Source organism: Rattus rattus, chromosome 2 (assembly GCF_011064425.1).
Source record: "Rattus rattus isolate New Zealand chromosome 2, Rrattus_CSIRO_v1, whole genome shotgun sequence".
NCBI lineage: Eukaryota > Metazoa > Chordata > Mammalia > Rodentia > Muridae > Rattus > Rattus rattus.
Genome location: NC_046155.1, coordinates 55,093,136 through 55,110,218, shown reverse-complemented (window position 1 = coordinate 55,110,218; position 17,083 = coordinate 55,093,136). Strand labels below are relative to the sequence as shown.

The window sequence follows — 17,083 nt, the reverse complement described above, 5'->3', positions numbered from 1 at the left end:
TCAGACTTGAAACCTAGGACTTGCAGTGCTAGGCAAGTACTCTTCCACTGAGGGACTCCTAACCCTAACATGTATGTGTACATACCATTATTTAACAAGCATGTTGAGTACCTCCCCTGTTCTGAACCTCATCCATTTGTTTCAGCAAGTCGAGTGGATAGATTTCAGGTTTGGAATTGAGGTCCACCTTGAATCAAGTGTCAAGTCCACCATTTCCTGAATATTTGGTATCTTATTAAACTTATGGAATATGCCATTTTGGGAGACTGGAGTGAAACACTAAGCTGCTTTCCCCCCAGCTCTCTAAGTGTCAGCATACTTGTCTCTGACCCTGGAACCATGGATTCTGATTTATACATTGTCCTTCCCAAGAGCAGCAGAAGGATAATGGGTAGGAAACTCACAGGGAGGGCTCAGCACATGGTGGCCTCTGCTCAGCCAACAGCTGCCAAGCCGGCCCTCCCTGCTGGTGCCCACAATCACTGCCTCCAACCCTGGCTCTTGCTTAGGTGCCTGACTCCCACTCCTTCCCCACTCCTGCAGCCAGTCTTTCTATAGCTAATGCAGATCTCCTCATGTCAAGGGGCATATTCAGGATACAGTTGTGGGACTTTTTCTTGTTCCCCTCCCTGAGGAGAAATGAGGAGCCCCCCAAAACAGCTGCCTCCGTTCTTGTCCAGAAGACCAAACTACTCTTGTTTAGAAGGAAGGCAACCTTTAGGGACCCCTTTGTTTCAGAGTCTTGCCTCTCTTATCCTTGCTCCGCTTATCCTGAGAAAACTGGAAGATTATTGCAAATAGTTTACATTTGGAATGTCAGCTGCCCACATATGAAAATATACACATCATTAAGACCTAAGTACTTGTGTCTGGAAATAGAGTGGACAGTCTCCTGGGCTGACCTTTTGTCTACTAACAAAACCACTGCTAATGAGCACTGAGATCCTCAGGGGATGTTTCCATATGTTGAAGCAAAACAGATGCTGGATATTAGCCTTTTTGTCTGCATATATATCTGTTCATATGCTCATGCGTGTACTACATGTGATGTGATATACCATACAAACAGCATGCACCTTTTCTAATGTCCATGGGCCCCGTAACAGGACTTGTTCTTCAAGGCCCCAGTCACATTCTTACATACTACCTGGGAAGGAGCTTGGCATCTCTCATATCATGCTGCTGACTAGGGATGGGGTTCTCTGGCCGAAATGCCAGGTTTTAAAATTTAGTTTTTAAATCTCAGTTGTGTTACCTTGGGCAAGTCACTTCACTTCTGAGTTGTTTTTGCATCTGTACACTGGAGATGCCAACAATAAAACTTGCCTTGAGAGAGTTATACAAGATCACACTGTGCCTAGCCCCTGTATCTGGCATGTTAAGGATGTGTTCATCATGCAGCCACCATAAGGACAATGATTATGGCAGCTACCTTTGGGAGGCAGGGTTAAGTGGAAAGGCCCTAGCTGCTCAGGATTTTTTGGTTGTGGGTTCTGAAGCTTCTCTTGGGTCATCAGTACCAGGTTGGGTGAGAAGAGTTCTGTCCATGGGAACAAGCAAGGGCCCAGTGGCTTGAAGTCCAGTGCTTACTCAGGAAATGACCAAGGCACTGGGAGAGAGGCCAAAAAGGGGAAGCGCGTCTAAAGGGTATTTTAAGGACAACTCCAAGAAGGTTCATTCTTTGGTCCTGAAGGCAGTGACCAGTCTAGAAAACAGATATAGAAAGGGAGTCATGGACAGGTGGAAACTGCAGTCTTTAGCCTACATAGATATTTTGGTGTTTAAGAAAACTCCTTTGAGGGCTTTGATGTCAAACTTAGGACAAGTGGAATCTAGGAGGGGCCTCCTAGGGAAGGACTTCTGGAAAGCAGAGTGGCAAGGTAGAGGTGGCTGGGATGTAAAATGTAGACAACCTGGTTTTGAGTGGAGATCATGAGATCAAAATTGTGTCTTTCCCATGGAACTAGATCAGATCCTATGAGGTTCAAGTCCACAGCCTACTTAGATGCCCCTTAGCTCTACCACAAGCAACCATTAGGACCCTGGAGGTCTTTTCTCTGTTTTTCTATACTAATTTGTCATGGTGGATTTAACAGTGAGCTCCAAGGGTTTCTCCTTCAAGGGTTCTTTCTAAACTTCTCACCCCATCTGTAGGGTGCGTATTTCCAAGATGCCTCAGAGTAGGGCAGAGGACTATTGATGACTACTGAGGATATATGAAAGTGGAGGAGTCTGAAGATACCAGTACACCTGTTTGTGTATGATCTTTCTACTTTGAATTATTGAAACAGATTTTGATGCAAAGACAAGGTTTTGGTGATGAGAGCCCTAGACATTTGGGTCTTCTCTGCTGCACAGTTTCCTTCCTTCCTTCCTTCTGTCCGTCCTTCCTTCCTTCCTTCCTTCCTTCCTTCCTTCCTTCCTTCCTTCCTTCCCTTCCCTTCCCTTCCCTCCCCTCCTCCCTCCCCTCCCCCCTCTCTCTTTCTTTCTTTTTCACTTGTAGTCTCTAGGGATAGTCCCCAGGAGAACATGACCCAATTGAGGTAACCATTTTAAGGCTGTCCTCTGTAGGCAGTCTCCACCTGTCCAAGATTCCTTGTCTATGTCTGTTTTCTAGACTGGTCTCACTATGCAACCTCAGGATTTCACCTCTACATTCAGTAAATCAATCTCTCTCTCTCTCTCTCTCTCTCTCTCTCTCTCTCTCTCTCTCTCTCTCTCTCTCTCTCTCTCTCGTCTGTCTAGCTTTTATCTTAACCACTCAATGTTCACTCCCCAATAGATCAGGTATTTTTTTTCCCCTTCACTGTTACAGTAAAGACCACACTACTGGGGTGAAAGTGATCTATAGTGATTATTTCAAGTGTGCTTCTCAGGCCTCCCCACCCTTGAGGATAGAAAGCTGTCCCTGTGACCTCTCCCTTTTATTGGGAAGCAGTACTAGAGGGGCTCAATAGCACCACCTCGTGTATCAACTGTTAGATTGCTAGCCTTGGCTGAATGGGCAAAAAGTGATGCTGGGCTTGACTACTAGGTGCCCTTGGGTTTGGATCTGTCTCTCTGTAAGGTCACCAACATTGTGCATGTAAGTGTCAGCAGAGGCCTTAGGTGTGTGTATGGGGGGGTGTGATCTACACGTTTCTTGGATTAATGCTGAGTAAAGGCTACATGGTAGCCTTATCCCAGAACAGTCCTATGCCTCCCTTTCTACTCTCCTCATCAGCCTGCCTCAGCCCCACAATTCCTAGGCTTACTTCGGTTATGAGTTAAGCACTGAAGTCTCCATGATATCACAGGCAGGACTCTGAAGAGCCAAGCATTACCGTGCTGATCTCAGGACACTGGGATGGGGAGAAGTTCGAACTTTCCACATACACTCAACCTCCACCCCACCCCCAACCAAGCATGTACTCATTCCAGATCTGTTACTTTACCTACACAACTTCAGGGTTCCCCAATTCTTCCATCCAATCAAACCCCTACCTCAACCATTTCCTCTACACATTCCAAGGCCAGTTGTCCCCGCATTATGCATGGCTGACCACGAGTGCCACACTTAAGCATTGCATTGGCTGTGTTCCTAGTTGGCATGTTGAAGCTCAGGGGCACAGAGTAGATGTCATAGGAGGTAAGAACAAAAGGATGGAAAGAGGCTTAGACATAAATGAAGGGACAAGGCCATCCATTGTTAGGGGCCTGCCCTGCTTCAGAAAGGAATGGTTTTTCTCTGTATGGCAGTGCCCAGGAAAACTCTTACATGAATTTTTTTTTCTCTTTCTGGAGAGTTCTGGTAAACTTGGGCTTTGGGAGCTGATAGGATCCCCAAGAACAAGTAGAGAAAACTCAGGAAGAGTAATGGACAGAGAAGAAAAGTCAGGGAGGAGCACACAGCACTGTGCCCAGAAGAGTGGTACACAGACCTGACATCTTATGTCTGAGTCTTCTGTCAGGTCCAGGTTTCCATTCTGCACCTGTCCTTTCTTATTGGCAAAACTCATTTCTTGGAGTCACGGGAAAGAGGGATTGGTTTGAATCACTTAAACTCTTCATGTTGAACCAAGAGCTAAATTTAAAGCCATGGTTTGGTTTCTTCCTTCCTTCCTTCCTTCCTTCCTTCCTTCCTTCCTTCCTTCCTTCCTTCCTTCCTTTCTTTCTTTCTTTCTCTTTCTTTCTTTCCCTTTTTATTGGACATTTTTTATTTACATTTCAAATGTTATCCCCTTTCCCTGTTTCCCATCCATAAACCTCCTATCCCATCCCTCCCCTTTCTTTTATGAGGTTGTTCCCCCTCCCCAACTACCCAGCCCCTCATGCCTCCTGCCCTGACATTTCCCTACACTGGGGGATCTAGCATTGTCAGGACCAAAGGCTTCTCCTATTGGTGCCCAACAAGGCCATCTTCTGCTACATATGCAGCTGGAGCCATGGGTCTGTCTCTTTGGGTAGTGGTTTAGTCCCTGGGAGCTCTGGTTGGTTGGTATAGTTGTTCTTATGGGGTTGCAAGCCCCTTCAGCTCATTCAATCCCTTCTCTAACTTCTCCAATGGGGACCCTGTTCTCAGTTCAATGGTTGGCTGCTAGCATTTGCCTCTATATTTGTCTCGCTTTGGCAGAGCCTCTCAGGAGACAGTTATATCACGCTCCTGTCAGCATGCACTTCTTGGCATCAGCAATATTGTCTGGGTTTGGTGGCTGGATCCCTAGGTGGGACAGGCTCTGAATGGCCATTCCTTCAGTCTCTGCTCCAAACTTTGTCTCCATATCTCCTCCTATGAATATTTGTATTCCCCCTTTTAAGAAGGTCTAAAGTATCTGCACTTTGGTTGTCTTTCTTCTTGAGCTTCATGTAGTTTGTGGATTGTATCTTGGGTAATTCGAGCTTTTGGGCTAATATCCACTTATCAGGGAGTGCATACCATGTGTGTTTTTTTGTGATGGTGTTACCTCAGCCAGGATATTTTCTAGTTCATTCCATTTGCCCATGAATTTCATGAAGTCATTGTTTTTGATAGCTGAGTAGTACTCCATTGGGTAGGTGTACCACATTTTCTGTATCTATTCCTCTGTTGAAGGATATCTGGGTTCTTTTCAGCTTCTGGCTATTATAAATAAGGCTGCTATGAACATAGTGGAGCATGTGTCTTTGTTGTATGTTAGAGAATCTTTGGGGTATATTCCCAAGAGAGGTATAGCTGGGTCCTCAGGTAGTACTATGTCCAATTTTCTGAGGAACCTCCAGACTGATTTCCAGAGTGGTTGTACCAGCTTGCAATCCCACCAACAATGGAGGAGTGTTGCTCTTTCTCCACATCCTGGCCAGCATCTGTTGTCACCTGAGTTTTTGATCTTAGCCATTCTGACTGGTGTGAGGTAAAATCTCAGGGTTGTTTTGATTTGCAGTTCCCTGATGACTAAGGATGTTGAACATTTCTTTAGGTACTTCTCAGCCATTCGATATTTCTCAGCTGAGAATTCTTTGTTTAGCTCTGTACCCCATCTTTTAATAGGGTTATTTGACTCTCTGGAATCTAACTTCTTGAGTTCTTTGTATATATTGGATATTAGCCCTCTGTCCAATGTAGGATTGGTAAAGACCTTTTCCCAATCTGTTGGTTGCCATTTTGTCCTAATGACAGTGTCCTTTGCCTTACAGAAGCTTTGCAGTTTTATGAGGTCCCATTTGTAGATTCTTGATCTTAAAGCTTAAGCCATTGGTGTTCTGTTCAGGAAATTTTCTCCAGTGCCCGTGTGATTCCCCACTTTTTCTTCTATTAATTTGAGTGTATCTGGTTTGATGTGGATGTCCTTGATCTACTTGGACTTGAGTTTGTACAGGGTGATAAGAATGGATCGATTTGCATTCTTCTGCATGCTGTTCTCCAGTTGAACCAGCACCATTTGTTGAAAATGCTATCTTTTTTCCACTGGATGGTTTTAGCTCCTTTGTCAAAAGTCAAGTGACCATAGGTGTGTTGGTTCATTTCTGGGTCTTCAATTCTATTCCACTGATCTACCTGCCTGTCTCTGTACCAATATCATACAGTTGGGTTTTTTTTTTTTTTAATCACTATTGTTCTGTAATACAATTTGACGTCAGGGATGGTGATTTCCCTATTTGTTCTTTCATTGTTGACTATAGTTTTCACTATCCTGGGTTTTTTGTTATTCCAAACGAATTTGCAAATTGTTCTTTCTAACTCTATGAAGAATTGAATTGGAATTTTGATGGGGATTGCATTGAATCTGTAGATTGCTTTTGGCAAAATGGCCATTTTTACTATATTAATTCTGAGAATCCATGAGCATGGGGGGGGGGTCTTTCCATCTTCTGAGATCTTCAGTTTCTTTCTTCAGAAACTCGAAGTTCTTGTCATACAGATCTTTCACTTGCTTGGTTAGAGTCACACTGAGGTATTTTATATTATTTATAACTACTATAAAGGGTGTCATTTCTCTAATTTCTTTCTCAGACTGTTTATCCTTTGAGTAGAAGAAGGCTACTGATTTGTTTGAGTTAATTTTATACCCAGCCAGTTTGCTGAAGTTGTTTATCAGGCTTAGTAGTTCTTTGGTGGAACTTTTGGGGTCACTTAGGTATACTATCATATCATCTGCAAATAGTGATATTTTGACTTCTTCCTTTCCAATTTGTATCCCTTTGATCTCCTTTTGTTGTCTAATTGCTCTGGCTAGGATTTTGAGTACTATATTGAATAAGTAGGGAGAGAGTAGACAACCTTGTCTAGTCCCCGATTTTAGGGGATTGCTTCAATTTTCTCTCCGTTTAATTTGATGTTGGCTACTGGTTTGCTGTATATTGCTTTTACTGTGTTTAGGTATGGGCCTTGAATTTCTGATCTTTCCAAGACTTTTAAAATGAAGGGGTGTTGAATTTTGTCAAATGCCTTCTCAGCTTCTAATGAGATGATCATGTGGTTTTTTTCTTTGAGTTTGTTTATATAGTGGATTACATTAATGGATTTCCATATATTGAACCATCCCTGCATCCCTAGGGTGAAGCCTACTTGATCATGATAGATGATCATTTTGATTTGGTTTGTGAGAATTTGATTGAGTATTTTTGGGTTGATATTTATAAGGGAAATTGGTCTGAAGTTCTCTTTCTTCATTGGGTCTTTGTGTGGCTTAGTTATAAGCGTAATTGTGTCTTCATAGAAGGAATTGGGTAGTGTTCCTTCTGTTTCTATTAGTGGAATAGCTTGGACAGTACTGATATGAGGTCTTTTATGAAGGTCTGGTAGAATTCTCCACTAAACCCATCTGGTCCTGGCTTTTTTTGGTTAGGAGACTTTTAATAACTGCTTCTATTTCTTTAGGAGTTATGGGACTGTTTAGATGGTTTATCAGATCCTGATTTAACTTTGTACCTGGTATCTGTCTAGAAAATTGTCCATGTCATCTATATTTTCCAGTTTTGTTGAATATAGGCTTTTGTAGGTAGGATCTTATGATTTTTTTTAAATTTCCTCAGATTCTGTTTTTATGTCTCCCTTTTCATTTCTGACTTTGTTAATTTGGATACTCTGTCTGTGCCCTCTGGTTAGTGTGGCTAAGGGTTTAATCTATCTTGTTGATTTTCTCAAAGAACCAGCTCCTTGTTTTGTTGATTCTTTATATAGTTCTTTTTGTTTCTTCTTGGTTTATTTGAGCCCTGACTTCGATTATTTCCTGCCATCTACTCCTCTTAGGTGTATTTGCCCTTTTTTGTTCTAGAGGTTTTAGGTGTGCTGTCAAGCTGCTAATGTGTGCTCTCTCCAGTTTCTTTCTGCAGGCACTCAGAACTATGAGTTTTCCCCTTAGCACTGCTTTCATTGTGTCCCATAAGTTTGGGTATGTTGTGCCTTCATTTTCATTAAACTCTAAAAAGTCTATCTATAGGTAAAGGCTGAAGAGGGGTAAAGAGGCTTCAAGCTAGGTACTATTTTGTCTCTGACTTCATCTTCTCAAATTTTCCCAGATGAACTTACAGGCCGATAGCAGACCTTACAGATCTCAACCAAGCGTAGTCCATCCTGGGTTCAAATCCCTTCTCTACCATTTCTTGGCTGGATGATTGTGGCAAAATTATTTAACCTTTCTGAATTTTCATATTCTGCAAGGTAGATTACATAATAGTTCCTACCTTACAAAGCCACAGTATAGATTAAATAAAGTAATGTGTGTCAGAGGTTCCATTATTTATTTATTGACTCGGGTTGGACTTTAGTGTACATAAAACATTGTTATAGGGTTTTTTGATTTTATTTTTATTCCTTTCCAATGTTAGCTCTATAAGTAAATTTCCATTTGTAAGTAAAGAAAAGTCAGGGGCTAAGAAAATTTAAAGGCTATCAGGTTCTGGTTTTAGTTCATTTTGTATATCATATTTAACCTAAGGACACTGGGACTTTTCTGATAGGGTGTCACCTTATGGTATGGCAATTGTATGTCTACCTGGATAACAACACTTGAGGTCAAGACCACACTGGCTTTATTTATCTTTTCTCTCCGCCCTTCTCATGCCAGCTGTCAGTTGAGGTGATAAGGAGTAAGCTGGCTCTTGTGCGGGTGAAAAGCAAATGGACCCTGGCAGAAGTGCACACCTAATACAGACAGTTTGGCAACGTGGGCCCCTTCTGATTGAAGACAAAAAATGGCTTCCTTCTTTCCCACAGTTCCCACACTCAGCATCTCTCTGCTGACTCACACTGGATCAAGACCATATCCTGTCATAAGGCATTCTGTTGCCTCAGTGATTGACACTTATGCAGCCATCTTCCAGGCATAACTCCACACCCTAGCCCCCCTAACCTCCCATTACAAGTGACCTACCAGCCAACTGTCTGCCTCCTGAGGCTGATTTGCCTACAGATAATGGCTTGTCCTCTGGTCTCATTGCCTACAGTTACCGGCTCTGAAGAGACTTAAACTGTCAGAAGCCTCTAACCTAATTTATGTGCTTCTTCTTTTTTTTTTTTTTTTTTTTTTTTTTTTTCGAGCTGGGGACCGAACCCAGGGCCTTATGTTTGCTAGGCAAGCGCTCTACCTCTGAGCTAAATCCCCAACCCCATTTATGTGCTTCTTAGGGGGAAACTTTTAAAAATTCATCAATGCTCAAAGTTCAAAACAGACTTTAGCATCTCTGGAGCACCTCCCTCCTTCCAAAGAAAGAGATGGAGCCACGGGATGGCAAGGTCAGAGATTAAAACCAGCACAGTCCCCTGGCTGTGGTATAAGTTCCAGCAGGAGACTAAACATTGCTGCAGGACATGGTTGTAGGTTCTTAGGACAGAGAAGAGGACAGAAATGGACCAGGCAGGGTGCACATAAGGCAGAGGAAACTGCCACCACCTGAGACAGTTCATGGTGGAAAATGTGCTCCAGCTGGAGCTTGGTGAAAATGCAGACAACACCACAGGCCATCTCCACCAGAGTTAGAGGCTCTCCAGCCAACTGAGGAGGCAACCCTCAAGGGGGATGAGCCCACACAGATGGCAGGGCTGAGAAAGAAGGAATGGATTTCAGAATTTGAAACCATGAGGAATAGAAAGTGAACCATAACCTTTATTCAATAGTGATTCGCCAGCTGCTACTGCCCCTCCCACTTTCCCCAGGATCATCTGCCTAATGGACCTTAGCAAGTCTCCCAGCCCTATAGCTACATTTCTGTAGCACGAAGAGAAAGCATAATTTCATAATTCACATTACACCTTTTGGATTCCACTCCCTGCCATATTCTCAAAATTTCCTTCTAATTTATTAAAATCCCATCTTGACATCCACCGGGTGAGTCGAGTCCTGGGAGCAGCTGTCAAGAGTGAGCAGCAGGGAGGAGATGGGGAAACTAGACTTTGAGATGCTAAGTGACTTCCATGAAGTCACATGGCCAGAAATCTCACACTAAGTCTGGGTTCATTCACTGCTGTCTAGTCTAATAACCCCTCTACCACCACACTGAACAATGTCCATGTATCCTATGCCAATCGTGTAGGGGTGATGCAGGGGCAGACAGGGCAGGTGACCACCTGCAAGGACAGGTAGCTGCATCTTTCTACCATCACCTGGTATCTTTGTCTTTTACCCTGCATCTATGGAGCAACTCCAGCCACCCTGTTCCTTCCCTCTCACTGATAACAATCCTTTCCTTCTTCCAGTCCCCAGTCTTCATTGCCCAAGTTGGACAGGACCTGGTCTCCCAGACAGAGAAGAAGCTCCTGCAGAGCCCCTGCAAAGAACTCTTCTCTGCTTGTGCTCAGTAAGTGTTCTACTTCACGCTTTGCCCACCTGGGCAAGAGCCCGGGGCTCTATTTGGGCAGGCTTCTGACTGCCTGGGCTGACCCTTACCTGCCTGGACAGGCTCTCACCGACATAAGCAAATCATGGCTACTTGGGCCGATTCCTATCTTCTTTGAAAAGGAGTGGTTCAGCTGGTTCCAGACCAAACCCAAAACCTAGGTTTGGGAAACTATCTCATCCTATCCTTTACCACCTCTCAATCCTAGCCCCTCCTCTAACTCAGCAAGGCCAGTGGTGTCTTCAGAGAATTGTTCCTGAGTTCTAATTTAGTATAGCTCATTTCTGGGATTATTGACTTAATCTTTGTGATTTACTGATTTATGTCCTCATTTGAGTATCCACTCCATACTCTCCGCCCTACTACAGGACGAGAAAGACATGTTGGCCCATGACAGGGCATTACGAATACTTGCAAGGTCAATCCAATTTAAGCAACCATTGCAGAACAAACAGGCCTCTGGCCAGATGTGGGATATCTGTTGTAAGCCTTGCTTCTCTGCAGTCTGAAGGCAGTAACCTAGTAGACTCTGTCCAGCTCCTTCAAGATAGGAATTATAACATCTCCATCTTTCTGTCACTCTGAACTAGGTCTGTCCATGACTACTTGAAGGGAGACCCCTTCCACGAGTACCTGGACAGCATGTATTTTGACCGTTTTCTGCAGTGGAAATGGTTAGAAAGGTGAGTACTATGCACTCCTCACTGAGTGTGTGCAAGTGTGAGGTAGAGTACAGAGTTCATATTCATATAGAGATTAGATACCTTCCATGGGCCCCTGGCAACAATCAAATTGATTATCCTCCTCCTACTAACTAAGTTTTTGGGTATTCTAGAAATGGTGTGTGCTTATGAAAGCAGGTTCTGGGTTGTGCCTGCATACATATCCATGCTTCTTTGGTTCTCTGTTTTTCTCTATAAGCTCCTTCTCCTCCTCCTCCTCCTCTTCCTCTTCCTCCTCTTCCTCCTCTTCCTCTTCCTCCTCTTCCTCCTCTTCCTCTTCTTCCTCCTCCTCCTCTTCTTCCTCCTCCTCCTCTTCTTCCTCCTCTTCCTCTTCTTCCTCTTCCTCCTCTTCCTCCTCTTCTCTTCCTCCTCCTCTTCCTCCTCTTCCTCTTCTCCTCCTCCTCCTCCTCCTCTTCCTCCTCTTCCTCTCCTTCTTCCTCTTCCTCCTCCTCTTCTCCCTCTTCTTCCTTCCTCCTCCTCTTCTTCCTCCTCCTCTCCTCTCCTCCTCCTCTTCTTCTTCCTCCTCCTCCTCCTCCTCCTCCTCTTCTTCTTCCTCCCCTCCTCTTCTTCCTCCTCCTCCTCTTCTTCTTCCTCTTCCTCCTCCTCCTCTGTCCCTCTGTCCCTCTGTCCCTCCCTCCCTCCCCTCCTGTTCTGATATCAGACACGACACCTGCTAAATCTATGTTGGCTGTACACCCAGCCCTTAGTTTAATATTTTTTGCAACTTTCCCTAAGGAATGAATGGCTTTGTACATCAAAGTCTGTATACTTTTGGCAGTATCCAAGGCCCCTGTAAAAAATAAGTTTTCCTCCCATCTGCTTAAGTCCCAGTAATAACAACTCTGAGACTGATTATTAATTAATAAAAGCCTAAGCTGTAAGCTTTGGCTTGCTCCATGACTTGCTCTTGACTTCTTTTTTTTTTTTTTTAAGATTTATTCATTTATTATATATAAGTACACTGTAGCTGTCTTCAGACACACCAGAAGAGGGCATCAGATCTCATTACAGATGGCTGTGAGCCACCATGTGGTTGCTGGGAATTGAACTCAGAACCTCTGGAAGAGCAGTCAGTGCTTTTAACCACTGAGCCATCTCTCCAGCCGCTCTTGACTTCTTATCCTTTTTATTCTTACCTGAGTTCTACTGTGTCGATGGTTTCCTCTTTTGTCTTCTTAGGTCTATCTCCTCACAGTTCCTGGGGCAAATGTCCCCTTTATTTTAACCTGACTTCAGCTATGTGGCTGAAAGTGGTTTGTAGCTGACTCCTAAGTGTTCTGGGGAAAATCTCTTTTGTCTCTATTTCTCAGAACTTTCTCTACCCCTGCCAATTTCCCACCTTCTACTTTCTGCCTCAGCTCACTGGCCATGAGCTTTTGTTATTGAAAGGCGATGTTTATAAGAGATTCTCTCTACAGGCACCTGATTGTAACCTGTGAGGGACTATTCAATCGTTTTCCAAAGTGGCCACCTCCAGATTCCAGCCCTGCCAGCTTGAGCCCTTTTCCTCCTTCTGCTCTATATTGGTCTCGTGTTTTCCTCCCCACTAGTGAGCAGTGGGGTATTCTTGCCCTTTATTTCCACCCCATCATGAGTGAGATTGGGCCTCTATCTGGGGTTTATTTGCTGACTCAGTCTCTTCAAAGTCTGTCATGGGCAAAGTAGCCTTTGGAAGGTACTGAATTCTTAGAGCCAGTAAGATTCTAGTTCAGGAATTCCCCATATCACTGATGGTACCCCATCTCTCCAGCTTTTCCTCCTCATTCATGACCGATTCACACCATGCTGTTGAAACGTTAAGGGGATTTTCCCCTCCCAGTGTTAACTAAGAATTTCCTAAGAAGTTGCAGGAAATCATTTTTCTAGTAGAGGAGCTCTGCACTAGTAGTGACTGTTTATTGTCAGTGTATTGTACATGTTTATGCCAGCATAACTGGAAAGAGGGAGACAGAAAATGATGGGTATTTTATCACCACCTCTTTGGCCATTCAGGGTCTTCTAGTGTCCTGGACATCCGTGGATAAATACAGCAAAGCAGTCCCTGTGAAAAAGGGGTTAAGGGCTGATGATCACAGAGTACTTGGGCTCGTACCAGCAAAGTTTGCTTTAAGCAAGGTGAACTCACTAATGGATGCCCAGAGCAGTGAGTGTGGTCCCTTGATAAGCAGGCTGAGCCCTAGAGGTGTTGAGAAGGCTATGTGTGCCTATGTAGTCTCTGATCACCAAACCTCACCCACCCAAGGCAAGGTGTCCTTATGAGTCTGGCCACAGGCTGTGAATTTGAGAACAAAGGGATGTTGTCAGGAGGAAGGGAGCCTTTAGTTGCCTGGGTTTAGCTGAGCTCCTGCAGAGGGACAGTCCTGACTCAATAGAGTTAAGCACTGTGGATTTATTCTTCCAAACCTTCTTCCTGCTCTTCTTAGCCAGCTTCCTAGTAAACAGAGCCAGAGTTTGGGTCTCTAGCACAGCCTCAGAGGAAGACATTACATGCCCTGGGCTTGTTCCTTGCCAACACTGTCTGTTTCTTATGGGTCTTAAATCTTAACTTCAGGAGACAAATATCAGATTCTTGATATTTTTCCAGACAACCAGTGACCAAAAACACTTTCCGGCAGTACCGAGTGCTGGGCAAAGGGGGCTTTGGAGAGGTGAGTGAGCATTGAAGGGGTGGGCCTCTGCTCCCTTCAACACCCTGTAAGAGCAGTAGTGCTTTCAGAAGGATCTTGCTCTGTCCTGCCCCTCTGTAGTAAAGAGAGAGGGTGAAGGGTTTGGCCTGGGTACTGACGCGCTATTGAGGGAGAAAGGAGGGTAACAGAACCTTTGCTGCCCTGAACAGGCAGATGAAGTGGAGATTCTCTCCTGCCAGCCTCAAGTGGGGACTTGAAGGGAATGATAGGTCATTACCTGGGTTGTGTTTGAGGAGGGAAACTCAAGGGCATGAGGGTACTGAAAAACCTTGGCCAATGAGGAGTTCAGGTGATACCGTTGGTGTATCTTACTTATAGGAATTGAGATTTAATAAACACTCAATATTTGAGGCCAGCCTTGTTTTCATTTTAGAACCAAGGAAAACTGTTCAGAAAAGATTGGTGTTTTAGGCAAGGTCACAAGCCAGTAAAGAGCAGAACTAGTGTTAAACTCTCAATGCCTCCTCCCATTCCTTTACTATAAAGTTAGGATTCATAAGGCTCTTCCTTCACTATCCCCCCAAACAAACTATTTTAGCTGTCAGCAAAAATTTCAGTTATACTTGATGGGGGGTAGGTAGCACCTGATGCCTCTAACTAGTCACCTGACTTTATGCCGTGGCCAGTTTAGTACCTTCAAGGCTAGGAGTCTTCTCAGGGAAGGAGGAGTCCTTCAGCTGGTTCTTAAGGACAGAGTCCAAGCAGCACTGCGTACAGAGCTAGATATCCTGAACTACAGCAACCACAGGGCAGACCTGTTGGCTTTGACCCCACCAGTTCAGCTCTAGAAACCTGACATCCTGGCCTTGAAGTTAGGTAGACCACTGTAGAATATACTATGACCTGATTATCTCTCTCCTACTGCAGGTTTGTGCCTGCCAGGTTCGGGCCACTGGTAAAATGTATGCTTGCAAACGCTTAGAGAAGAAGAGGATCAAAAAGAGAAAAGGAGAGTCCATGGCACTCAATGAAAAGCAGATTCTTGAGAAAGTCAACAGCCAGTTTGTGGTGAGTGTCCAGGGTCCATCCACAGGCCCATTCTTCCGGTAACTGGGACTTTCTTGCCTTGTAAGTAGTAATGGCCCTCCAATATAACTCCTCCCCACTTCTGAGATCTCTTCTTCTATGGCCACCTTATGGACTCCCCAGTGAACTGAACAAGCAATTCTAGGTACCGACAGGATCTCTGGACTGATATTTTATGTACCTCCTGGTCAGTGTAGACTAGGCACTGCCCAAGTAACAAATTAGCCCCAATTTTATGTAGCTACACACAGAAAAAAGCCACATCAAGTCTAGTCAAATTGAACTCCCCTCTTCACTTACTGGCTACCCCAATCAGAGTCAGGAAAGAATGTTGGTGGGTCTCCACAGGAACTTCTCATGGCCTCAGCCGGACTGGCATTCCATGCTTCTACCGTAGTTCACTGGTCACATTTAGTCATCTCAGGACACGCTTCCTGCAGAGGAGGTTGGGGAGCATGGAGGTGAATGTATATTTGGTAAATTCTATAGTTTCTTCCACATGTTGTTATAAAAACTAATATTTTTATTTTCAGAGTATGAATGTTTGCCTGCATGTATATGTGTGTGTACCACATACATGTAGAGACCAGAACAGGATGTTAGATCCCCAGATGCTGAAGTTACACAAAGTCGTGAACTGCCGTGTTGGTGCAGGGAATGGAACCTAGGTGCTTTGAAAGAACAGCCAATGTTCTTAACTACTGAGCCATCTCTCTAGTCTTATAAAAATTAATATATATGAAAGGTAAAATTCAAATGACATAGAAAGATACACAGTAAAAACAAACACCTTCTTCTTTGAGTAGTTACTCCAGTCATACTTTATTATTTTTATGTAACAGGACCATCCTATACATCTTACGCTATGATGATTTTTACCCCGAAGTTGTTGATTTTTTTCCTCCTCTGTTTAGACCTACAGCTTAGTTCTTCCCATTTTTAAAAAAAGCTAGACATAAAAAAAAGAAAAGAAAAAAAAAAAGCTAGACATAACTTCTCAGTATAGCCCAACCCCACAAACTGAAATTGTTTCTCATTTGTGAACCTCAACCAACCACACTGTGATGTCTACTTTCAAACATTTCCTGGAGTGCTTCTGTGAATGTAGCCATGGTATAGATTCATAGCAGAGGAATCTCTTTAGTAAGAGCTATGCACACTCTCTGAAAGTTGTTCCCAACTAGCTTGCCCTAGTTAAACCGTGTGACAAAGGGATGCCATCATTGTGGTCATTCCTCAGAGGAGGATGGTTTTATGAAGTGATGCTCAAACAGGACCGAAGTTTTGGTCTCTGGGGAAGATTCTAGGCTATCTCATCTGCCATTCTGTCTTTAGGGAGGAGTAGAGAATTCAGTGTTACCTCAAAGGAAGACTTGGACAAAACTAATATCGGCCTGGTTTGACCTGGGCTATTTTGACTTTGGGTTGTCAGTTTGATGCTGCCCACTAAGGCCTCATCTGTGAAGGGAGTGCTGATGGGTCATACTAAGAAAAGCATCGTATGTCTGACAAGCCTAGGCTGGCACATCTTCAAGGTCTGTTGATTTTGATAGCCAGACTTTCCTTAAGTGGGGTCTATCCACTACCCTTGGCAAGAGAGTTCCCACAGTAACACTTGGTTTTTTTTTTTTTTTTTTTGGGCTTCCAATTCTGAAGGCTCCCATCCAATCCAACATCAAGTAACCTCATTGTTGAACTATTTACCAGAAATCAAAACAAGCAGAATAAAGAGACAAGAGGTAGTGTGGTCTCATAGTCACCTTCTAGGACACTCCCAGTGACCTACGGTCCTCCAAAAGGTCCTCTCACCTCCCAGTAGCACCACCCTGAGTACCAGTGGACCTTCAGAGGACACTCATATAAACCATGACACACGTTCTGGACCCTTCCTGGGGCTCAGTGGGCAGGTGTAGAAGGAAGAGGTTCAGCTCCAACAGTTGGTCGTGGAACCCAGTGCCTGTGAGCTCATGCCACCTCTGCTGCCAATTTGTCTCTTTTCTTCAGAAATAAATCCTGTTCTTCCTGATGTTTACATCCAAGTTTTATGGCCTGTCCTGTCCCAGTCCTGGCCACTGGTGGCCAGCTTTCATTTGTGCAAACTCCCAAAGTGGAGACTACAGCACAGTTTAAGTTACCTCAGTCCAGCATCACCTGCCTCATCCACTGCACCTTGGGAATCAGGAATCTACCAGTTACGTGTCTGTTGACATGTCCTGCACAGATTTTTGCAAAGCTGTGTTCTCTTCCCAAAATCCTCACTGCCCGTCCTTCAGCATGAAGGGCCACTCCACTCTGCCTTGCTTTTCTGACTAGCCAACTAGGCAACATCTAGTTTTTTTTTTTTTTTTTTTTTTT

The 17,083-nt window shown here is 44.1% G+C and overlaps 1 protein-coding gene across 2 annotated transcripts in view; it reads left to right on the top strand.

Annotated features, from left to right (window-relative positions):
- Grk5 (G protein-coupled receptor kinase 5) overlaps nt 1-17,083 on the top strand; it is a 199,532-nt gene that overhangs the window by 156,535 nt on the left and 25,914 nt on the right. For both annotated transcript variants that reach the window (XM_032892211.1, XM_032892210.1), the window contains 4 exons: nt 10,154-10,254; nt 10,884-10,976; nt 13,600-13,663; nt 14,570-14,710. In XM_032892211.1, the coding sequence (XP_032748102.1) occupies nt 10,154-10,254; nt 10,884-10,976; nt 13,600-13,663; nt 14,570-14,710 (399 nt within the window). The remainder of the gene's footprint in view (nt 1-10,153; nt 10,255-10,883; nt 10,977-13,599; nt 13,664-14,569; nt 14,711-17,083) is intronic.